This window comes from Alosa sapidissima, chromosome 24 (genome assembly GCF_018492685.1).
Source record: "Alosa sapidissima isolate fAloSap1 chromosome 24, fAloSap1.pri, whole genome shotgun sequence".
Classification (NCBI taxonomy): domain Eukaryota; kingdom Metazoa; phylum Chordata; class Actinopteri; order Clupeiformes; family Clupeidae; genus Alosa; species Alosa sapidissima.
In genome coordinates this window covers 29,713,983-29,740,279 of record NC_055980.1, presented here as the reverse complement: position 1 = coordinate 29,740,279, position 26,297 = coordinate 29,713,983, and the positions used below count along the sequence as shown (strand labels likewise).

Genomic DNA, 26,297 nt, shown 5'->3' with positions numbered 1-26,297 from the left:
TATTTTTAGTTTAACAGATATTTTATTTCACAGCACTTACTTGACAGTCTAGGCTTGTGTATCACATATGTATGTAAAATGTAGACATGTTATCTACAGTAGTACTATTTCAAAAAAAAAAAGATACACAGGGCTCTACACTAACATTTTTTTCCAGGAGCACTTGTGCGCCCAAGTTAAAAAAGTTAAGAGCACAGACAAAAATTTGGGCGCACAGTCAGTTCTGTACTTAACTTACACATAATCTAACATTATACTGCAGCTAACAGTTAAACATGCCAGTGCACCAATTGCGAATATTAAGAATGACTAACAACATTTCTATTCTATTTTCCTACATTTTGTTAATGTAAAATAGTATAATACATTGCCATATTTGCCTGTATATCAAGTATCCTGCCAAATGTAGGCTAATTCATTTATTTGTGAATCCATCTGTAGCTAATCCAAATATGCCCATGGTGACCTATCTGACTGCATACTGCCTAATACTACTACTAAAACAGTCCATTTTCTCTTCCACAAAACCCATCATAGGCTAAACAAGGATATATATATATTTTATACTTTTACTTTTTATTTGAAATATCTGCATTGATGGGGGCAGTAGGCAAACGTTAGGCCTACTTTCATTTTGCACTTCAGCTTGTATTCGGTGTAAACAATCAAGCATGCGTGGAAGCCTGGAGTTGTCAGTAGCGTTCTACCTTTGAACAAAATGGGAGTAGGCTATTACGGGAAGCTACTTTTGTGCCTGTTCGCTACAGCTATATTTTGCATATTGGCCAATACGTCAACTGGGCTAAAAGGCATGTTAGGTTACCTTTCCTTTTCTCACTGCATTCTCAGAATCTCATCCTGTTCCTCCGATATCCGATGAATTCGGTGGATAGAAGAACTAATTTCTTCAATCTTTACATCTTGGCTGGCTAGTCTAACTTTCCACTTTTTCTGCATGCTCTTGGATTTGATAGAAGCGACTACTAGCGAGTCACAACGCGAAACTGCTAACGTTGATGGGAGGTGTAGTTTTTATGCTGCATTCGCGACGTGATTCTATGGTTTGCACCAGTAATGTTTCTTGATGTTGCGGTGTATTTTGTAGACAAACATTGACATGGTTAGAAGTCATTCGCACCAGTGCGCCTAAATATTTTTTTGCACTCGCACGCCATAATTTTTACTCGCATGTGCGAGTGAAATGGGCGCACTGTAGAGCCCTGATACAGAATAATTATCAGATATTTATCAATTATCAATATCATTGCATCGCATTGGGCTTGTGTACATGTGAGAATGAATAAACTGACAGATTATGTCCAGAAGAATTTAAAGTACAGAGATGAGTATAAATGATAATCAGGGAGGAAATCAAGTAACATTCATGAGAAATCAAGTAACATTCACTTTACTTATTAGTGATTGTTCTTAGGCTTCTTCTGGTACTTTTCTCTGTGAGAGAGAGAGAGAGAGAGAGAGAAAGAGAAAGAGAGCGAGAGAGAGAGAGTTACAAAAACTGATAGGGTACACTAGGATTCATGTAGAGGAAAATTGTGCCAAAGTGAATTAATTATTGACATTTATTACTTACTGTAACTGCATTTATATTTGATTTAATCAGTTGTATAAAGTAGAAGTATAGTGTTCTGTGGTTATTACAGCAGTACTATGCATGATTGCTCTCTTCAGAGGGTGTAATCCTGTATAGTAGTGCTTATAACTACATAGTAGACTACTACACAACCCCCCCAATACATACCACACATAAAACAAATTCTGGTTCGAAAGTGTGACATGAACTTACCTCTGGATGAATTCAAGGGTGCACGCTGCCTCCTCCTGATATTGCAGATTCAGAATGTAGAAGGTGGAGCAACATGTCGCAAGGCCTGTTAGAAATGTGGCGAGGTTGGACCCTTCACAAACGATTAAGGATTCAATGCTGACCATCCACTTTTGATGATTACCTTGTCGTTCACCTGAAAAAAATAATTTATCATATTCAATTTAAGATATAGATCCACATGTCAACTATGATTAGATTCCTTTTAGGATTTTGTCCAAACAAAATTCAATACAGAAAAAAAAACCTTTGTTCAAAAGTTGATTTAAATATGTATATGTTGATCATTATTACTCTAGTGAATGAAAACAAACATACCTAGTAATATCAGGCGAGGCGTCACAGGTAGGCTTGGAAGACTCAACATCAGCTACAGTCGCACATCCCTTAGCAAAAGAAAAGAAAGGCACTCAACAACTCTTCATGATGTGTGTGTGTGTGTGTGTGTGCGTGTGTGAGAAAGTGAATGTAATCTCTGTGAGTGTGTGTGTGTGTATGTATGTAAGGAGTGAGTGAATGTGAGAGTTGTCTGCAAGGTGAGTATGAAAGGTGTGTGTGTGTGTGTGTCTGCCGTTGAATGATTAAAAGTGATGAGGCGGGTGTGATAAGATGTTTGTGTGAGGAATGTGTGTGCAAAGTGAGGGTGCTTGCTTTTGAAATTGTGTCTGTTTTATCAAAACTACATTGTTTATGGTTTCTATATATGTGCGTCTTAAGACCTAGATAGATAGATAGATACTTTATTGATCCCCAGGGGAAATTCAAGACCTGCATGTCTCTTAAATTTCATTTGACAATCTGGAACACAGCATGGAAGGTCTATATTGGGTATATTGTCATGCAATTTAGGTATGGCTCACATAAATAGACGCAGTGGACTGATGCCCACATATCTGACATGTAAACATCTTCCTGGTGCATGCCGCTAGCTCAGATAAACTCAGGAGGAATACCATACGCGTGTCATGCAACCACCTCTGCTATGGAGAGCTAGCTAGGCTACTAACTAGCATTAGCTTTCTAAACTGTCAACTGAAGGACTTAACACAACTTTAAGTAATTACCAGCACAGGCGAAATCCATGCATACATACAAGTTTGTGCCATATTGTTTATTTGGCCACTGGTTTATTAAACTGATGATGCTAAGCAGACTTAGCTAGCAAGCACGTGTTATAGCAGGTAAATCACGCGAGTTAAACTTTCAAAAACTACGTATACCCTACACATACCAATACATTTAGATGGCTTCAGATTGCAATGAAGAAACGTAAAATTTGATCGACAAGTGATAACGTTAACGATAACGCATGGCTTAAGAAGGGCGAAAGCGCGGTCTTGGCTAGCTGAATAGCACTGCTACTAACTTCGTTTCAGCAGGGTAACATTCAGAGATGTTGTATTATGCAACTTGTATAAACATGACGAGTGTGGTTTCAAACGTTGTATTTCTGGTCTGGTCTGATGACAGATAAACTCACCTTGTTGTGTTGATGGGTTTGATTCCAACGTATCGTCTTCTTCTCTCAGCAGACAGCTTCCCATCACCAGAACGAAGGTAACGTTAATAGATAACGGGAAGTACGTGTGTTCCAGAATAAACATTACGGGCGTGGTAAATAACAGTGTTGGAGCCTGATTTTACACATTTGTCTTACTAATGACCAGAAAGTCCTGTTTATTAAAGGAAACCGGTGAATAATGTTGGAATCTGGGTGTAAATTTACAGAAACTTTTTACAGTGGGTAGTCAGAACACATCGGCCCTTTTTAGCCAATCACGTCATGCTAAATGGCTGGCCATCCGTTTCCACTATACTACTTCCGTTTCCACTATACTTTCTCACACACACACATACATTCTTCTCACACATACATTCTTCTCACACACATACATTCTTCTCGTTCTTCTCTCACATACATACATTCTTCTCACACACACATACATACATTCTTCTCACACACACATACATTCTTCTTACACATACATACATTCTTCTCACACACACACATACATTCTTCTCACACACACATACATTCTTCTCTCACATACATACATTCTTCTCACACATACATTCTTCTCACACACACATACATTCTTCTCACACATACATACATTCTTCTCACACACACATACATTCTTCTCACACATACATTCTTCTCACACATACATACATTCTTCATACATTCTTCTCACACACACACACATACATACATTCTTCTCACACACACATACATACATTCTTCTCACACATACATACATTCTTCTCACACACACATACATACTTCTCACACACACATACATACATTCTTCTCTCACACACATACATACATTGTACATTACATACAATAATGTCTTGCACGTCCCCTCATATGTGTGTGTGTGTCTGTGAGTGTGTGTGTTTGTCTGTGTGTGAGTGTGTGTGTGTGTCTGTGAGTGTGTGAAGTGTGTAATAAATGGCTGAATCCTACAGGAAGTGTGTGTTCCTCTCTACGGTCTGATGGGTCCTCACAAGGCATCACACACACACGCACACACACACTCACTCACACACACACCTGTGCACACACACACACCAGCTTGAATCCCTCAAATTCAGCCCACGCTCTTATCTTCCCACTGGGATTTGCTTTCATCCTTTCTCCTCATCTCTCTCTGCATCCCTCCTTTCTCATCTCTCATCCCTCCTTTCTCCTCATCTCTTCTCATCTCTCACTGCATCTCCCTTTTCTTTGACTTCTCCTATTTAGGGCCTTCCAGTTGTGTGTGTGTGTGCGCACAAGTAAAGTGTGTGTGTGTGTGTGTGGAAGAGAGAGAAAGAGTGTATGCTGTGTGTGAACATTTCTCTACCTGTAGAAGTAATGGATATCACACGCACAAGCACACGCACACACACTCTGACAGCTGAGCTAGTGTGTAGTGATCCTGGCTGACCAGTCAAGCACTGATGTGAAATGAATATTATCAGTTGGTTGTCATGTGAACCACCATGCATGTCGTGCAGAACACAGCAGACAGCCAATCAGCTTCTCTGCCTGACAACCAGCAGCCAATCAGTTTCTTTGCCTGATCACAGACAGCCAATCAGCTTGTCTGTCTGACAGAACAGAAGCCTCAACCCCCATGCTTGTTATCTGGAACCCAGAACTGACCATGAAAACCAGTCAAACGGATCCCCATCCAGTACTGCTAGTCCAGGCAGCTGCACCTGGACCAACTTGTGGCCCATTTGAGGCTTGTGAAACCCAGGACTGACGGTGTTAACCCTGTTCTAGCGGCTAGCGGTGCTTAACTTGTCCTAACGTTGCTAACCCTGTCCTAGCGGTGCTAACCCTGTCTTAGCGGTGCTTAACTTGTCCTAACGTTGCTAACCCTGTCCTAGCGGTGCTAACCCTGTCTTAGCGGTGCTTAACCTGTCCTAGCGTTGCTAACCCTGTCCTAGCGGCTAGCGGTGCTTAACCTGTCCTAACGTTGCTAACCCTGTTCTAGCAGCTAGTGGTGCTTAACCTGTCCTAGCGGTGCTAACCCTGTCTTAGCGGTGCTTAACCTGTCCTAACGTTGCTAACCCTGTCCTAGCGGTGCTAACCCTGTTCTACCGTCTAGTGGTACTTAACCTGTCCTAGCGGTGCTAACCCTCTCTTAGCCATGCTAACCCTGTCCTAGCGGCTAGTGATGCTTAATCTGTCCTAGCGGTGCTTAACCTGTCCTAGCGGTGTTAACCCTATCCTCACGGCTAGCGGTACTAACCCTTAGGGGTGTGCATTGGCACTGCCCTCACAATTCGATTCTACGATGCATTGCAATGCATTGCGATGCATCAAAATTCTACTGCACACAACAAGGCAAATTTTGAGGTCATGAGGCAATACAAGCAGTCAGATAATGGAATTTCACCATTTTAGGGGAAAGGCTACTTGGCCTTCAGTTGGGCATATTTGGTGGGGGGCACAAAGGCCACATGTCAGGGCACCATGGCCAAAGTTAACTATACAGTAGTAGGCTATAAAAAATGATCAAAGTTGTATTTAGCCTATTCACAGCAGTAGACCTGCATCACTGTAGCCTATGAAACATTACAAAAACATGAAACATGGCATATTACATAGAACTGTAAATCATCTGATCATCTAATATTTAGATATCTAGGATATATTTAACATTTATTTTATATTTGGCCTGTTATGAAATCATGTATTGAACAATTTAAGCACAGCTCAGTTTTAAGACACTCAAATAGCATAGATGCATGCTTAGCATTTTGTGATCATTAAGGCCACTTTCACAAACTTTTAGTCAGCTGTCCTCTGATTTACCAATATCTAGACGATATTTGTAACATTTATTTTGTATTTGGCCCATTATGAAATCATGTAGAATAATTTAAACACATTGTCTTAAAGCCCAAATTTGGAGACATCCATGCATGTCGAAAGTTGCTGCAAATTCAGAACTGGATTACTCTGGAGCGGCTAACTGTACAGGGGACTGCTTTACACCTTTCTGTTCGGTAAGGTCAGCTGTTTATTCTGATATATGGTTTGTTATGTGTTGAACGAAGGGTTCGTGAAGTATTCCACCGAGATGAATGGGTAGGGAGATGGGCGCAGAACCTTCAGTAGAATTATGATTAAATTGAATTATATTATTCACTTAAGTGTAATTTTCTCGCGAACTGTTTCCACAGCGATTAACGGCTAACATAGTTTAAAAGCTGAGAAAAATCTCTTTCATGTGATGTGATAGGCTACTTGTGATGTCTGTGTGATGAGTAGGCTTGTTCGCGAGTAGTTCAACTGAGAAGAATGGGTGAATTTGGATGCACTTTCTTTCTTGCCGTGCGCTGTCACTTTCTCCATTGCGTAAAAAACTAAATTAATTTGCGCTGTGAATGCTTAGATTATTTTGACAGGCCATAGGCTAAATAAAAATCGTCGGACGCAAAACAGAATATTGAAAGAAGAGGGTACCAAGGCCACCGTGGCCTGTAAACCTCTGATTTTCAAAGGGGCAACAATGGCCATGGCCGTCGTGAAATTCCTACCCTGCAACATATTGCACACACAGTAACGAAGCCAACTCAGGATGCCAACGATCGACATGGTTCGTGAAGTTAGTTGTATTGCCAACGTGCTTGATGTTAGTGTGTCAGGTTTTACACACCGCGTACGTCTTGTCTAGTTTCCCATTAAATTAGTAGAATCCGAAATGTGCCCAGATGTCCGCTTTCCAAGCTTTGGGTGCGTTTTTAATTACCCGTCTATCGCGTTCATCTCCCTCCCCCCATCTTGATTCTTTAGTGTTGTTATGCTAGCTAGTGCTGCCGCTTAGCATGTAGCTACAGGCTGCGCATGTCATTACAACGTTGCTCCGGAAATGCCCCCAGAAGTAATTGAAACTTCACAACTTTATTGTCCACTCAAGGCAAGAAAATAAACAGTGACATAATCGATTATGGCACATTGCCGCATCGATGCTGAATCGTGCATGCCCCGCATTGCAATGCATCGCCGAATCGATTATTGTTGACACCACTACTAACCCTGTCCTAGCGGCTAGTGGTGCTAACCTTATCCTAGCGGCTAGCTGTGCTAATCCTATCCTAGCGGCTAGCTGTGCTAACCTTATCCTAGCGGCTAGCTGTGCTAACCCTATCCTAGTGGTGCTAACCCTGTCCTAGAAGCTAGCAGTGCTAACCTTATGCTAGCGGCTAGCTGTGTAACCCTATCCTAGTGGTGCTAACCCTGTCCTAGCAGCTGGCAGTGCTAACCCTGCTCTCGTCACCGCTGATCTCTGCTGATCTGCTTCCTGTCTGGTGTTCTCTCTTCATTTCACCAGCCGCAAATGGGTCCACCCCCCTGAACAGGGTTCTGTTTGATGGTTCCTACAGAGGATTTTTGAACTACGTGCTCTGTTAAGGTTCTGTTTTAGAGTTCTTCTTCTTAGAGGGGATCTCTGAACTGTTTGTTATAAATCCTAATGGTTGTTCTTGGCTTGTGTGGACAGGGTAGCTTTCCATAAATGAACCCACACCCAGAGAGACACGCACATACAAACACACACACATACACACAAGCCCACACATTACACATGTACCTACACACACACACACACACACACAGGAGCCCACACACACACACACACAAGCCCACACGATTCACGAGTGCCCACACACACACAAGCCCACACGTTACACGCGCGCCCACACAAACACACACAAGCCCACAAACACGCGTGCCCACATACACACACACAGGAGCCCACACACACACAAGCCCACAAACACGCGTGCCCACACACACACAAGCCCACACGTTACATGTGTGCCCACACACACACACAAGCCCACACGTTACACGCGTGCCCACACACACACACACACAAGCCCACAAACATGCGTGCCCACACACACACACACAAGCCCACACGTTACATGCGTGCCCACACACACACACACACAAGCCCACAAACACGCGTGCCCACACACACACACACAAGCCCACAAACACGCGTGCCCACACACACACAAGCCCACACGTTACATGCGTGCCCACACACACAAGCCCACAAACACGCGTGCCCACACACACACACACACACACAAGCCCACACGTTACATGCGTGCCCACACACACACAAGCCCACAAACACGCGTGCCCACACACACAAGCCCACACGTTACATGCGTGCCCACACACACACACACACACAAGCCCACAAACACGCGTGCCCACACACACACAAGCCCACATGTTACATGCGTGCCCACACACACACACAAGCCCACAAACACGCGTGCCCACACACACACACACAGACAAGCCCACACGTTACATGCGTGCCCACACACACACACACAAGCCCACAAACACGCGTGTCCACACAAACACACACACACACAAGCCCACACGTTACACGCATGCCCACACACACACACACACTTCCCGACTCCTCGTATGTCTCTGTTGTTCATCTTTATCTCCAGCCCCAGAGGACACACACACACACACACACAGCCAAAGGGAATTTCATATTTTGAATGATTGCCACCCCCCCCCCACGTCTCGCTCCCTCCCTCTCTCTCTCTCTCACACACACACACACACACCAACAACAACCAGTATCATGTATTGAATCATACACACACTCTCCCGCATGCAAAAATAGCCAAACACACTGACAAACTAACAGATACACACACACACATAAACACACAGACAAACTAACTGCCAATTTTCTTCACTACCCTTTTGCCTCTCCCTCTCTCTCCCACTCTATCTCTACATCTCTCTCTCTCACTCCATCTCTCTCCTTTCCTCCCTCTCTCCATCTCTCTCACCCTTTCTCTCCTTTCCTCTCTCTCTCATTTCAATTCAGAGGTGCTTTATTGGCAAAAGGGCTTTAGCATGGCCAAAGCAATCATACCAAACAATGCATAGATATTAATGTGTAACATAAACGCATATCAAAAAGCCATAGTTAACAAACACACACACACACACACCCACAAACACACACACCCATCCTACCCACAAACACATATACACACACACACAACCACCCACAAACACACATACACACACATACACAAACACACACACAAACACACATACACACCCACAAACACACACATACATACACACACACACACTCATAGACCATACATATAGACCAAATCAAATCTCTTCCCCCCCCCCTCTCTCTCCAACTCTCTCTCTCTCCATCTCTCTCCCCCTCTCTCTCTCCCTCCATCCCCCCTCTCTCTCTATATTTATCTCTTTTCATCTTGTCTTCTCTCTCTGATCTTCTTTTGATTCCATCTCTTTTCTGGCCTCCTGCGTGGGAGACCCGACGTGGCAGAGTGTGTGTGTGTGTGTGTTTGTGCATGTGTGTGTGTGTGAGCGTGCGTGTGTGTGTGTATGTATGTGTGTGTGTGTGAGCGTGCGTGCGTGTGTGTGTGTGTGCGAGCGAGAGAGAGTCCATCAGTTCTCAATTTGCCGACCATTCAAATGACCACTGGCCAAATCACACACACACACACATACACACACACATACACAAACACACACACACACACACACACACACACACACACAGAGCTGGGGGAGGACTTTGTTCTTGTTTCTTTGTAGCTGTACATTATTTTGGATGAAAGCACCAACTAAATACATAATTGTGTGTGTGTGTGTGTGTGTGTGTGTGTATTTTGCTCCCACTGTGATCCACTTCTAACCCTAGAGCACAAAGTTGAAGGAAGGAAGGATGACAGAGGAGAGACATAAAGGAGAAGAGAGGAGAGGAGAGGAGGACAAATACACACCTCCCTGAAATAACAGGAGAGGAGGAGAGGAGAGGAGGACAAATACACACCTCCCTGAGATAACAGGAGATTCCACGCAGGGCTGCTCCCATCGCTGTTGGGGACGGGATCTGAAGAGAAAGAGAGAGGGATGAGAGAGAGAGGGAGGGATGGAGAGAGGAGGGATGAGAGAGAGAGGGAGGGATGAGAGAGAGAGGGAGGGAGAGAGGAGGGATGAGAGAGAGAGAGGGATGGAGAGAGGAGGGATGAGAGAGAGGAGGGAGGGATGGAGAGAGGAGGGATGAGAGAGGGAGAGATGAGGGATGAGAGAGAGAGGGAGGGATGGAGAGAGGAGGGATGAGAGAGGGAGAGATGAGAGAGGGAGGGAGAGAGGAGGGATGAGAGAGGGAGAGATGAGAGAGAGAGAGAGGGATGGAGAGGAGGGATGAGAGAGGGAGAGATGAGGGATGAGAGAGAGGGGGAGGGATGGAGAGAGAGGGAGGGATGAGAGAGAGAGAGAGGGAGGGAGAGAGGAGGGATGAGAGAGGGATGGAGAGAGGAGGGAGGAGATGGAGAGAGAGAAGTTGCCTTTTTAAAAAGTGAGATAATGAGAAAGTACAGACTAAGGGCTTATAGTGCGTGTGTGTGTGTGTATGTGTGTGGTCGAGTGAGTCATATAATTAGTATGAGATGTGTTTTTTTAAATGAATGATGAATAGGAAAAAAAAATGTAAGGTAAATGTGTGTGTGTGTGTGTGTGTGTGGAGTCAATATATAGTCATTAATATTGTGAGCTTCTGAAAAGACGTTCACGTGTAAGTTTTGAAACTGTGTAAAATAATTTGTGCTCCTGCAGTGAATCTCCGTGCTGCTCAAGCTTTATGTTGTGAGTGAACTAATGAAGTCTTCGCCAAGAACATGAACATGAATATCAATTTAATGCTTCACACACACCTGCACCTTTACTCACACACACACACACACTCAATGCTAGACGTTATTAACGTTACAATGTTAGAATGTTAGCAGAGATTCTACTGTGATCGTGTGGCATCTATGCTATGCGTCTGTTGTGCTAATTTAACTTACCACTGCGATAACGGAGATTCTACTGTGATCGTGTGGCGTCTATGCTATGCGATGTTGTGCTAACTTAACCTACCGCAGTGATAGCAGAGATTCTACTGTTACCACAGCGATAGCAGAGATTCTACTGTGATCGTGTGGCGTCTATGTTATGCGATGTTGTGCTGATTCTGTGTATTTTAGATGAACTGAATAGTGGTATTAATGTCTCCAAATCAAAGTAAAGTGTATTTCTCATGTTGCATGTTATACGAGACATTTGAATCTAATTTGACGATCCAGTCAGGTAGGCAGAGAGGTCAGTACTGCGTCACGCTAGCCTGAAAATCCAGACCCAAATCTAGAAAGAATTTAGAATCTAGAAAGTGTCACGCTAGCCTGGAAATCCAGACCCAAATCTAGAAAGAATTTAGAATCTAGAAAGGGTCTGGCTATGAGTAATGAAAGTGGCCCAACTCAAGGGGCGGCACCAAGCATGCATTTGAAAATATCACTGCACACAATTAGCGCTGGGGTCATCTGTTAGCTCGCCTCTGGAGTGATGTGATGTGGTCGCCTTGGCCTGATGTGATTGGTGCAGCTAGGCTCCATGAGCTGATGAGCATCATTACTGATCGCCAGAGTGACTCGCTGAGCAAATTCAAATTGTGCTCTCGCGAGATCTCTGGATTTCCAGGGTAGGGATCACGCAGCATCGAGCAGGAGATATACACATACAGGTACCAAACGTTTTTGCACATTTTACACAGTTTCAAAACTTTGTTACACATGTGAACATCTTTTCACAAGCTCACAATATTAATGACCCTATATTAGGAATGCACTATATATCGGCGGCCGATATATTATTAAAATATTATTATCGTTCCGATAACAGTATTCTGGCCGATAATTTTAGCCGATATTTTTTTAAAGCCCTAATTTCCCAAGTAGGCGTATGTAAAGCCCGTCTGGCTACACTGACCTACTCAAGCTTGTATTTCACCATTCTAACAAGATCTGTGTATCAGCGTTAAACCTGTGCAGTCATCTTCTCGTGAATGATCCTCCGTTTAACCTAAGCAGAGCAGGCCTCAGTCTACCTACAGTAGAGCCAGCTTGTGCTGGCGTGTTTGCACTTTACCACGCTAGTCGGGGAAACAAATAAACAGACTCTTTGGTGGGACGAGCAGATAAGTATTTAAAATGTTATATTCGCATTTCGTTCACTTGGGTTTGGTATTATTACTGAGAAATATGCTAACCACTCCTGCTTCAGCTCCAGACAGGTCATCATCATTATAAGTTATTAAAACCATCGGGGCTAACCCCTTTCATTTCTGCTGCCGCAGGTTGTGCACAACAGAGTAGACGGACACACGATACAGTCCGAGGAGTTGCAGCTTTATTAAGTTACCCGCAGTTGAAACTAAACATAAGTTTCCCTCCTAAACGCTGATTTGGTCGCTATAGCTTTTCCCAGCTGAGCTGTTGATCTGCGTTGAGCCTGTCGATGGCCACTTGCAATTCACTGACGTCAGGTTCACTTAAAGGAGCCACGCATAGGCCTAGGATAATGCTATTCGTTTGACTGCTGCACCATGGAGGTCTCTTATGAGGTCTCTCCATCATTGGTGGTAGGTCAAATTACTGCAATTAAATAATGTGTGTAACCATAACCATATGTGTGTGTGTGTGTGTGTGCATGTGTGCGTGTATACGTGTGTGTGTATTTGTGTGTGCGTGTATATGTGTGTGTGTAAATGTGTGTGTGTGCATGTGTGCGTGTATACGTGTGTGTGTATTTGTGTGTGTATATTTGTGTGTGCGTGTATATGTGTGTGTGTAAATGTGTGTGTGTGCATGTGTGCGTGTATACGTGTGTGCATGTATATGTGTGTGTGTATTTGTGTGTGCGCTTGTGTGCGTGTGTATACGTGTGTGTGTGCGTGTGTGCGCATATGCATGTTTCTGTGTGTGTGTGTCTCACAGGCGGTGGATGTTCCAAGCAGGTTCTGAATCGTTTGGTCTGGTCTGGTTTCACTCGTCTCAGAGCGACTCGTGATTCGCCGATGAACTCGTTATGGGTCAGCTTATCCTCATCACACACTGACAACCTGTAACACACACACACACACACAAATAACATCATTTATCCTCATCACACACTGACAACCTGTAACACACACACACACACACACACACACACACAAATAACATAACTTATCCTCATCACACACTGACAACCTGTAACACACACACACACACACAAACACACACACATAGAGGCTAGGGTACTCTTGACAAAGAGTCAGCCATCACACACACACACACATAGAGGCTAGGGTACTCTTGTCAAAGAGTCAGCCATCACATTGTCAGTCCCACGCACGGGCCATACGGGCCGCTAAAGCAAGCTCGCAACGCGGACCCAAGAATGGGAAGCAACACCAGAACCTTATATTTAAAGTGGCGATCGACAGCCTTACGGTCCTACCACTGCTTCATTTTACCCTGAGCTCGCTCGATATTCTCTCGAGCCAACTCACAAGCACGGTCTAGACGAGAACGAAAATCAGAAACATGAGTCAAAATGTCTTTAGGAGCAGAACCACATAAAAACTGATCTTTCAGTACGGCCAAAGGGCCTCGTGGAGTGTGTGCGAATACAAGATCAGGGGCTGTATTACAGAAACTTCCAAACTCGAAAATCCTATCTTATCTGTTTGGTAACTACGGTAACAAGGGTTAGGATCGGATTTAGGAAAAAAGTAATTACAGAACGGTTGATCCTAAAGTCAGTGTTCTTATCTTAACTCCAGATAGGAAATGTGTATTACAGAAATATCCTAAGTTACCAAAATCCTAAATAAACTGTCCTAACTTTAGGATGACCCATCAGCTCTCATAACTGTCAAATTACTGTTACAAATAAGCGAGATGGCAGCTCTTTTGTTACATGTAGCACAGGTACTGTCTGTATAAATCGTCTTGTAAATAAACTACCAGTGCTTTTTCAAAGTTCACAATGTCTCGTTTTAAATCCACCCTCGGAAGTCTAACAATGAAGTATGGAGCTACTTTGAGACTCGTGTAAAACAGTGATTTATTTGCATGGCTAGGCCGATAACTAGCGCCCGATTTCTGAGTGCAGGGGACAAGCCGAGATGAGCCAGACATACGTTTACGTTTACGGTCAATATCACACCAGAATTCTCCTTTAACAGAGGTGGCAAAAGCCATTAGTGGATTAGCGCGACTTTACATCAAGTTTCTAACGGGTAATGAACTCCACATTATATTATTATTATGATAGCTGCTAGCTGTCAGTTGTGAAGTGACGTGATCCAACAACAAGTTTCATCTGTTGCTAGGTAACAGACATAAAAGCTGAATGTCGATGCTAGATCGCCTACAGTGGGCATCGCTTTCAAATGACCACTTCAGTCGCGCATTACGAGGCGTGAAAAAGGAGGAAAAGGAAAAAGGAGGAACATAAAACATAATTGTTGCCGAGAGTAATCCCAGCCTACGAATTCAATAACAAAATAAATCATGCATAATTAAACATTACCTCGATTTAGGCTACTTGGGTATGGCTTAAGGCTGACTACACGGTGGTAACGAAAATCGAAATCGAAATTTGCTGTCTACATTATTGTCAGTGTTGGGGGTAACACAACTACTCAAATCAAAACAGTGGTGTGATAATTGAGCCAGTAGAGAAATAACTGTTCAGAATTAATCTGTAGCCTTGGGTAGGCTTCTGCAGAAAACAATGTTGTTGCCGATTTAATACTATCTGGCGACGTTTTTAACAGGCTACGCTATAGAGGCTTAGACAACTATGACTCACGTTTTGGTTTCGTAAATTAATTTGCCCTACTTATTGACTGCAATGTAGTCAATTGACTGCTTGACAGGTTATTTTTATTTTTCTGTACAATAAACAAATACATCTGCTTTATGCCGCAGAATTACGCACTTGGCCAGCCTATAGAACGGGCACATTTTGGAGAGAATAGAGAATGTACGCACGCAAGAATCTGTAGGCTATTTGTGGCTGGTTACCAGCAAGCAATGTTTAATGCATTAACTCAAGACGTCAAACGTTTTCTAAACAATACAAACAGAAAGGATGCAGCCGGCAGCAAATGTAGAAGAGTAATTTCCAGAGGAAGAACAAAATGCTGAATGAAGCCCAAAGATATGAAGGCATATCTAGCAAGTTGTTATTTTTTGAAGACGTAAATGGTTGGGCTATAGGCCTAGTTTGCAAGAAGGAGACATAAAGCGTGAGCATGCCACACTATCCACAGCTGTAAGAGGATTACTGTTAGCGCAGGATTTATATAAAATTCTTCAACAGAAGGCCTGCCTCAAATATGCAGGCTTGCCCAAAAAAAAGGCCTGTGGTTTGCGCAGCCTACAGTAAGTAGGTCTTAGTGAGTTAGGGGTCCTCTCGACTTCTTTTAAGCTGTCTCAGAGGTGGAAAGTTGCGTTTGTTGGGGGCAGGGCCGGATTAACAATTCATAGACCCTTGGGAACAAATGTCTGATGGCCCCCCCTGCTCCCCAGCCAACGTGAATCTATCGGTCAGTTAAAGGAGAATTCCGGTGTGATATTGACCTAAAGTGTATTGAAACATGATACCGAGTGTGAACGTATGTCTCATAGCCCATCTCGGCTTGTCCCCTGCACTCCAAAATCTGGCGCTAGTTAGGCGATGCTACCAACAGCTTTTTCAATAGTGGTGCTTCAGCATCGGGCTAGCCATGCAAATAAATCACTGTTTTACACCCATTTATGAGGCTCAATGTATCTCCACACTTCATTGGTAGACTTCCGAGGGCCCTGACATTTAAAACGAGACATTGAGAACTTTGAAAAAGCACTGGTAGTTTACTTACAAGACCATTTATACAGACAGTATCTTCACGAAGTTTAGCGTTTGCAGCCATCTTGAATTTAGTCACGATAAGTCGAGCAACGAGTAAGAATGAACAGGTATGATCAGGGATCAGATTCCAAAAATAATTCAGTGGAAATGCATAGATTCCAGTTGCTGCTACTGGAAGAAACTGGAATCCATGCATTTCCACTGAATTATTTTCCCCTGCTAGACTAAAACTGATCTTTCAGTACGGCCAAAGGACCTCGTGGAGTGTGTGCGAATACAAGATCAGCTGGACTAAAACCAGGTGATTCCTGCGTCACCTCTCTGCAGGCGAAAAGCAACCAATGGACTACATCTGCCCAATCTTTACCAGACTCCAACCAACCAATGGACTACATCTTCCCAATCTTTACCAGACTCCAACCAATGGACTACATCTTCCCAATCTTTACCAGACTCCAACCAATGGACTACATCTGCCCAATCTTTACCAGACTCCAACCAACCAATGGACTACATCTTCCCAATCTTTACCAGACTCCAACCAATGGACTACATCTTCCCAATCTTTACCAGACTCCAACCAACCAATGGACTACATCTTCCCAATCTTTACCAGACTCCAACCAATGGACTACATCTTCCCAATCTTTACCAGACTCCAACCAACCAATGGCCTACATGCCCAATCTTTACCAGACTCCAACCAATGGACTACATCTGCCCAATCTTTACCAGACTCCACGCAACATGCTCGTCAGCGCTTGGTGATACCGCTCCAGCACCCCCTGGCTCTCAGGATGACAGGCACTGGAGACATTATGTTGAATGCAACGTTGTTTTAACACGCGGGTGAAAATGCGAGACATAAAATTCGACCCGCGGTCAGTCAGAATGATCTTTGGCAGACGAAATACAGAGAAGAACAGAGTTCCATCATTAGGGTCTTAGCAGTGAGTTTTTTAAGAGGAACAGCCTCTGGAAAACATGTAGCAACACACATCATTGTTAATAAATATTGATATCCATTCCTTGACCGTGTGAGTGGACCAACGATATCAACAATAACATGATCAAATGGCTGGCACACACACACACACACACACACACACACACAACAATATCAAATGGCTGGCCTATCGCTGGAATTGGGTATAGGGTAGCGGGAGGAATCGTCCGATTGGGTTTACCCACACACACACACACGCACACACACACACACATCCACACACACGCACACACACTCACACACATACACATCCACACACACACACTCACACACATACACCCACACACACGCACACACACGCACACACACTCACACACACACATCCACACACACGCACACACACTCACACACATACACCCACACACACGCACACACGCTCACACACACACTCGCACGCACACACACACACTCACACACATACACCCACACACACGCACACACACTCACACACATACACACGCACACCCACCCACACCCGCACACACACACGCACACACACACACGCTCACACACACACTCGCACGCACGCACACACACTCACACACATACACACGCACACCCACACACACCCACACCCGCACACACACACACACACCCACACACACACTCACACACATCCACGCACGCACACACACACTCACACACATACACCCACACACACACACACAGAGTGCAGCCCTCTGTCTTAATCTGTCGGGGTTTAAGGTGCGTGGAGCTCCGGAGGTGCGGTTGCCATGGGAGACGGCTCATTTGTGGTCACTTCTGCTGAGGATCATGGGATAGATGGAGAGATGGAGAGAGTGATGAGAGAGAGAGAGAGGGAGAGATGAGAGAGAGATGGAGAGAGAGGGGCAGAGAGAGAGATGGAGAGCAGGAGAGGGAGGGAGAGAGGGGAAAGATGGAGTGATGGAGAGAGAGTGATGGAGAGAGAGAGGGAGAGAGATGGAGAGTGAGAGAGAGATGAGAGAGGGGCAGAGAGAGAGAGAGATGGAGAGAGAGAGGGAGAATGAGGGGCAGAGAGAGAGATGGAGAGAGAGGGGCAGAGAGAGAGATGGAGAGGGGGGGGAGTGACTGTGTGACAGTAAGTCCAGACAGCAATTTCCACTCTCAGACCAAATCAATGTGTTTTTGTTCTTTAAAGATGAACTGAACTGAAAGAATCAACATTGATAATGTGTTGATTATGACAATTAAAAATAAATGACACTAAAACAAATAATTAAAAAAATCAATACATAGCCTTTTTTAAGCAGCACCAAAATTGCGTTTGTTAGTATTAGAACGCTGCCAGTTTCAATGACGTCACTGGCATGGTAGGACCTGAGAAGTTCTATAGGCAACAGCTGCAGCATATTATGTATACACGAAAATTAGTAATTTTAATGGCATGGGTTACACATTTGAGCCTGTGAGGGACAGGCCTGTAGTGTCTTGACTACCACTAGATCAGGGGTCTCAAACTCAAATGAGCTGGGGGCCAATTCTGCCAACGTCATCTGATTGGAGGGCCGGCTGAAAATGCAATGTTCTTTTTTTCAAATACCACACAAAACTGCAAACAGAAAGTGCAAGTGTTTTTATCTAGTTTTAGACACCTGTGCTAGCAACCTTAGCTTATAAATAAAATAATGATAAAATAAATATTAATACAAATTATAAAATAAATGAAAAACATAAAAAAAACAGGTATGTGTGTGTGTTTCACACCAAATAAAAATATTTCCTCTCATAACTTTTTTAAATCTGGCAAACTAGGCATCAGGGTTAAGAAAGCAACACCATTGGATTTTTATATCACAATTTAAAAGGCCATGGCTTGAAAGTGGTCAGAGATAAAGTTATACTGTAAATGTAAAAATCTTTGAGTAAAACAAAAGTTTATGAAGGGGGTAAATTTACCCATCTAATTTGTCACTGGATGGCAATCACCTCAAATTATGCACCTTTCAGTAAATACTGGATGAACATATTTAAGCAGGTTTACTTTCCTTTTTTCATATTACCCACATAACAAATTAACAGAAAAACACCTAAGATGTATACCAACACCTAAGATGTTGTGGTTTAGTAATAGATTACTACAATATAGGCCTACAATAAAGTATTCTGGTCAAACAGTTCCTATCGCGGGTAATCTGCAGTAACCAGAAGTTCGCATCATATTGCGGGTGACTTTGTAGTTCTTTAGAGCCCTATTTCTACTAGCCCTGATGTCTGTACCACATCCATTACGGACACTATCATCACGATTACCACTGCAACCTCCAAGCTATGTTGGGCAGAGGGTCGAAACAAGCATGGTATGCTTAGTGGACACCGTTGTATACACGCACCTCCATTCACAGACGCACCGTGAATATCACTGTCATAGACGATCGATCATAATCTCCAAAAGGATATTCTCCTTCAGAATTAGAATAGGTGAATAACATAGCTTACCTAAGACTTCATCACACGTGAACGTTTTTCAACATTTGGTGTAGGCCTGGCTATTTCTGCTTAATTTCTGCTTCAATTTCTGCAACACTATGGCCTGCATCGCTTCAAAATTACAAATGCACGTCTTTGTGTTTCTCGCGTGTAATACAAGTATTTCCTGAAAACTTTGCGCAGCGATTTTGGGTTTGAATCAAGCTCTGGATGTCTTGCACATAGTGGAGCAGAGTAGGCCTACAAATGAGATTTGTCACCGTACCTGGATCTATCGTCTATTTTAATCAGTATCGTTGTTTGTCGCAATTAATAGCCTCAAGGGCCGGATTACATTATTATTTTGTCATTCGTCGCGGGCCGGAATTGGGCAGGACGCGGGCCGGATTTGGCCCGCGGGCCGGGTGTTTTAGACCCCTGCACTAGATAGGTTTCAGGCTCCAGCTCAACCTTCAGTAGGATCATTTGGGTGAAAATGACTGTGTGGGCGCTGCCGGAGCATGGACACTGGAATCTATCTGTTGCAAAGCAGTGGCGAAACGTAGGGAAAATGTTCAAGGAAGCCAAAGTGACGGGAAAAATATGTTTATTTATGTATGTGTTTATTTCGGGGGGTATACATTTTGTGCAATGTACAACATAGATACATTTTGTGCGGCACAACATAGGCTACTGTAGACCTAGCCTACAGGTCATGTAGAAAACTGGACGAGGGGCGCTTGTCTCTCTGTCTCCCTCCATCCCTCACACACACACACATTGCCTACTGTACATCCTCCACACAACTGCATACTCACTCACCACCACTACATTAGGCCTATGCGAAGGCTACGGTGCATATACAAATAAGCTATACACGCATTGTCACGGCAATGTAGGCTAACGCAGTCTGGACTACTGGCACTCGTAACAGCAACTCATACGGGCTCTCTCTCTCCCTCCCTTGAAACTGTTAAAAACTTCGTTACCCCAAGTTGACCCCAGATACACGGAGGATACACGAGTTTGCCGTTTATTTTAGGCTAACGTTAGTGGAGAGTTTGCAGATTTTTACCTTGTGGATGTTGATATTGCACGAGTCTCTTGGATAGCAGCACTGCGAGTTAAACTCCCTCGCATCAACAATCTGCCCTGAGACGGTGAACAACTGGCTTCAGGGTGAGTAGAAAGGGACATTGGATTCTGTTTACAGACCCGCTGTGGTTTAATTACCAGCTAGTAAAGCATTATTGTCGATCTGTGATATCGTCGGAGTCATGGTTTATACTCTCTATGGTTGGAGTGCTAGCTTGTGGAGTTTGACATAAGAGTGTTTCCAAGGTGTTTAGCTGCTAGCCCTTTCCTAGGTTGGATCGTATGGTATCTTTAGTTGTCCGCTGTCTTGGTTTGTATAGAAATGGATATTAAGTGACACATACACGCAAGACGGTGGAAATACGGGACCGACGGTAATAGGGGGAGTTCCGATAGCCTATCTAACACTGGACCTCATCTGAGGCTACTTCGAGATATTATTCCAAAGGGGACAGATAGGCTACTGCACTTAAAACTTTAAACGATTGAACGAACCTTCCCGGACTTTGTAATTGCGACCAGTGACTGCATTGGGTGAACGAAGTTGAAACTTAGACTGTGGGCATAGACTGTGGGCTCGCCCTTCTATGAATTGAAAAAGACTACAAGCTGCCCCAACGAGTTTGCGTTAAAGTAAGCAAGAAAAGGGTTTTTTAAGTCAGGATATGGCAAGTCAATGGCATTTATTCGTCCAAAGTTACAGACCAGTTTCCATAGTGCACATCTTATCAATAGTTTGAATGTCGTGTGTGTTTCTGCTCATTGACAAAATAGCATTCAGTATGATTCATGCCCAATTAATTTCCCCTGTTAAAGTGTTCGCCTTTGTTTCACTAGTTTGGTTTCATTTTGTATGAGATTTTGTGATGTAGGCTAGCCTATGATAACCCACACAGCAAAAGGACTCCGCGGCGGATCCGCCGCGGAGGTACGACGGCTTCCGGAACGGACCCGCGAAACGGACCCGTATCGGAGTCCAGATGCTCTCAGGAACGGATCCGCTACGAAGGCGGATCGCGGACCCGCCGTGGCTCCGCACTGCATCCACTCCGCATCCGCGATTAAAACCTTACCTCCGCGGCGGGTCCGTTTGGGATCCGCAAATCGATACATACATCCGCCGCGGACCCGGAACGGACTCAAATGCTCATCTGGCCCGGGTCCGTTTTGGACCCGTTTATCTCATTTTCAAAATTCCTTCTGTTCTTGCTGTAGGATAAAACTAGGCAACTATAGGATAAAAGTAAAACTATCACTAGGCCTAGCCTAGGCTACTACAGCAATATAGGCCTACGATTAATCTGCATTGCCTCGTATTTTTAACTTAACAATACTGTCAATAAACCTAACAGAAAAGGTTTAAGTCAAGACATCAATTTACTGTACAAACATGATCACTACTCAATGGAAATATAAAATGGACATTTATGGAAAGTTACAGGTTATAAGCTATTCTGTTTTTGTTAAGTAGCCTACATTGCCTAGGCTACTTTATATTCATTTTGTGGTCAAAACCTAATTTAGTGCTTTATAGGCAGACATGAAATATTTTATCTAATAGGCTACAACTTCAATGAAATACTGCACTATGCACAGCTAAAATATCAGAAAATGAATAACTGGTGAATGACAAGAAGTTCAATAAAAAGATTGTTTAATGCTTATTTCTCCTATTACTCCATTTGTGTGGATGGAGGCGGAACACATCTCCTCGTTGCCCGATCCACCGCCGGTTGAAACACCTGATTGCGTGTTTGGTGACCTCAGTGTCCGTGGCAGACCGTGTCACCATGTTTTTCCTCACAGCACCTGTAATCAAACAGACAAATATGTTTATGTTTATGGTATGTAGCATCCAAAGCCAAGTATGCTTACACAATACAATATATGAGATAGGTATTAAGGAGATTAAATTTAAAAAGAAACATGACTTACAAAGCTCCTCTGTTCGCTGCACGTTGAGGGCTGGTGTGGGGGTGGAGGGAGTTGAGGAGGGACTGCCGTTCCTGGCCCATAGTGAGGTGGGCGGTGTGCGAGAGGGGGAACATTTTTTTATTAAATGGTAGTATTAAATTGTAAAATTTTATTAAATTGTAATTTTTTTTTATTAAATCTGTTAACCATGACTGATAATACACAGGGGGCCTTTCTATTCACTAATATTTCAGAGATCAGTCCCTACCTTGAGTAACTCTCCGTATGTTAAATGCAGGTGCAGGTGCAGGGAGTTGAGGTGGTGAAGAGTGTTGCGGTCCTGCCCCATGGTGAGGTGCTAAGGGAGATAAATGGTTGTGATCTGTTAACCATGGTAGGCTGAGAGCTACAGGGCCAAACAATGGCAAACAAAAACAAATCTCTGGTCATGCTGGACATGAATTTGTATGTTTCAATATTTTGGTATGCACTATCTATATCAACTCCATGAATGGATTGACATTGAAATCAATGTGTTTCAATACAATCTGATAATAATGAATGAACTTTTCAGGCAATATTGCATGAATGCAGATGTTTTAACTGACAAAATATTTGGCTGAGATTTTGAAAGTAATGGATAAAGTATGCAGAAAATCTCAGATGGTAATGCAGATGCAATCTGTTGATCTGAAATGGAGTGACTACTGCTGTGTTAATATAGATGGGGCCACTGTATTCAATATTATTTCAGAGATCAGTCTTTACCTTAACAGTTTTCTCCAGGTTGAGGGGTAGTGACTCGGCTGCCTGGCACTCGGCGAGATGGCGGAGCTGGAGGAATAGATACAAAGAGAGGGGAATGTCTTTAGCACTAAGAATGTTAACCATATCTCTAATATTAATATTATGATTTAGTTATTTCAATGTTAAGAGATTATTACTTACTTTGCCAGTGCAATTGGCTTGGGCTTGAGGCTTCAACTGATATACCAGGCGAGTTGGAAGGTACCTCAGAGATGCAAAGTCACCATTTTCTGGCTCTTCACTGTCATCAGAGTCCCCGAAACGATGGCTGTTACATAACGATATCATTATGGTTATTGCAATCCCAAAATTTCCAAATATATATATAGTACAAGCATCTCTGGTCTATTTTGGAATGCTACTGGAATGTGTTCACATTACATTTTAACAACCCAGAAAGTATCTTACTTGATCAAGCAAACCCAACAGAGGCAATCGTAACGTTAGATGCTAGAATCCAGCCGATAAAAGTTGACGCTGCAGAACAAACAAAATAGAAGATGGGGACCAAGTTCCATACAGTTAAGTTACGTTAGCATAATAAATCACAAACCGATGCCAATAGTTGTCTGAACCGACTTAAACAGTGATTAAAATGCCGAGGCTTTCATTACAAAGATGGCAGATAGACACTAAAGTTACGTATGAGACCAAACTTGGCAAAATGCAAACGTTAATGCACAGCTAGCTAGAGGCTAGGGCTAAACCATTATCAGTGAGTCAACATGCTAAAGTTGTAGGTAGCTATCATAGCAGAGCTTCACTGACTTCATTGACTGAAATACCAGTGCCAATATCACCTTAATCAAGGTTTGCATCGCAAACGTGATTTCAATATATGTATAGCACTAATAGACATTAGCAATAACTTATGCAATTGCGCCTAGCAGCATGCTAGCTAGCAGCTATATGCCGCTAGCATAGTAGCACTATATGGACAACAGCGACAACAGACAAGACCAGACTAATGTTAAATAACAATGTGTGTTTTTTAAATCACACTACCATAACATATTCTGCCGAAATTGCTATCCCATTTTAAATCAGATAGGCTACAGACTCATATGAGCATCACAGCTAACAATAACGTTAACTTTGCACAAACTGTTGCACAAAATGACAAACGTCTCTGGTTGCACTAATGTTAACGTTAGTCCTAATATCAAACAACGTCATTACAATTAATAAACATGATGATTATAAAACCACAAAGGCCAATGTTTAGCTATTGTGAATGTCGCAATATATTAATAAATATCACTTACTCGAGAGGGTTCAGCGCAACCGTGTCCCAGCAAAGAAAATATCCACTAGTATGACTCTTCTTGGCTCTTGGTGTACAGTCATGTTCAACCGTTACAGTAAATGCGCGTCCGCGCCCGCGGATCCGACATGGGTCCACTCAGGATCCGCTGTTTGACAGTAGCATTTACGGGGCCGCCTGGAGGCGGAGCTGATCCTCTGTGCGGCACCAAAACGAATGCGACAGTCACGCGGGTTTGGCGTCTTGAAGGCGGATCCGCCTAGGAGTCTACTGCTGTGTGGGAAACGGCTTATGGCCAATATGTAACTCAGCTAGGCCTAATGTTAGTTTCCTCAGCCATGTCAGCTAGCCTCAGACTCATTATCTGCTATGGCTGCTAGTGCTAGTGCGGAGTAGCTTACCATGCCAGTGATGTAGCCGATTGTTGAAATCCAACATGGCGGCGCCCGTGTAACAACAACACCACTTTCAACGTACAATTTTATCCCTTTTAATAAATTCAGCCATTTTAATCATTGTACCAATGAGAAGAAATAAAATACATCTGTTATATCACTTTTACTTCAAATTCCAGTTCAGTTCATCTTTAAGCTATCAGGTCAAAAGGGGAACTCGTAAACCGTTTAACCATCAAAATGTAGATGGTGTGTGTGTGTGTTAGTCTGTGTGTGTGTGTGTGTGTGTATGTATGTACATGTGTGAGTGTGTGAGTGAATGTGTGTGTGTGTGTGTATGTACATGTGTGAGTGTGTGTGTGAGTGTGTGTGTGTATGTGTTAGTCTGTGTGTGTGTGTGTGTGTGTGTATATGTACATGTGTGAGTGTGTGTGTATGTACATGTGTGAGTGTGTGTGTGTATGTGTTAGTGTGTGTGTGTATGTACATGTGTGAGTGTGTGTGTGAGTGTGTGTGTGTGTATGTACATGTGTGTGTGAGTGTGTGTGTGTATGTACATGTGTGTGTGTGTGTATGTACATGTGTGAGTGAGTGTGTGTGTGTATGTACATGTGTGTGTGTGTGTGTATGTACATGTGTGTGTGTATGTACATGTGAGTGTGTGTGTGTATGTACATGTGTGTGTGTGTGTGTACATGTGTGTGTGTGTGTGTGTGTATGTACATGTGTGTGTGTGAGTGTGTGTATGTACATGTGTGTGTGTGTGTGTATGTACATGTGTGAGTGTGTGTGTGTATGTGTTAGTGTGTGTGTGTATGTACATGTGTGAGTGTGTGTGTGAGTGTGTGTGTGTATGTACATGTGTGAGTGTGTGTGTGTGTGTATGTACATGTGTGTGTGTATGTACACGTGTGTGTGTGTACATGTGTGTGTGTGTGTGTATGTACATGTATGTACATGTGTGTGTGTGTGTGTATGTACATGTGTGTGTGTGTGTATGTACATGTGTGTACATGTGTGTGTGTGTGTGTATGTACATGTGTGTGTGTGTGTATGTACATGTATGTACATGTGTGTGTGTGTGTATGTACATGTGTGTGTGTGTGTATGTACATGTATGTACATGTGTGTGTGTGTGTATGTACATGTATGTACATGTGTGTGTGTATGTACATGTGTGTGTGTGTGTGTGTGTGTACATGTGTGTACATGTGTGTGTGTGTGTGTGTGTGTGTGTGTGTGTATGTACATGTGTGTACATGTGTGTGTGTGTGTGTATGTACATGTGTGTGTGTGTGTGTATG

The 26,297-nt window shown here is 43.3% G+C and overlaps 1 protein-coding gene and 2 long non-coding RNA genes across 4 annotated transcripts in view; all 3 read right to left on the bottom strand.

The window, feature by feature from the left end:
• Positions 1-26,297, bottom strand: part of doc2a (double C2-like domains, alpha) — a 135,094-nt gene that overhangs the window by 23,901 nt on the left and 84,896 nt on the right. For both annotated transcript variants that reach the window (XM_042083340.1, XM_042083341.1), the window contains 2 exons: positions 13,194-13,320; positions 10,210-10,269 (listed from right to left, as the gene is read on the bottom strand). In XM_042083340.1, the coding sequence (XP_041939274.1) occupies positions 10,210-10,269; positions 13,194-13,320 (187 nt within the window). The remainder of the gene's footprint in view (positions 1-10,209; positions 10,270-13,193; positions 13,321-26,297) is intronic.
• Positions 1,229-2,284, bottom strand: LOC121700408. The gene is made up of 3 exons (XR_006027225.1): positions 2,162-2,284; positions 1,805-1,979; positions 1,229-1,452 (listed from the first exon to the last, which is right to left on the bottom strand). It is a non-coding gene; the product is annotated as an uncharacterized LOC121700408 (long non-coding RNA).
• On the bottom strand, positions 22,846-23,516 carry LOC121700410. Its single transcript, XR_006027227.1, has 3 exons — positions 23,476-23,516; positions 23,296-23,361; positions 22,846-22,885 (listed from the first exon to the last, which is right to left on the bottom strand). It is a non-coding gene; the product is annotated as an uncharacterized LOC121700410 (long non-coding RNA).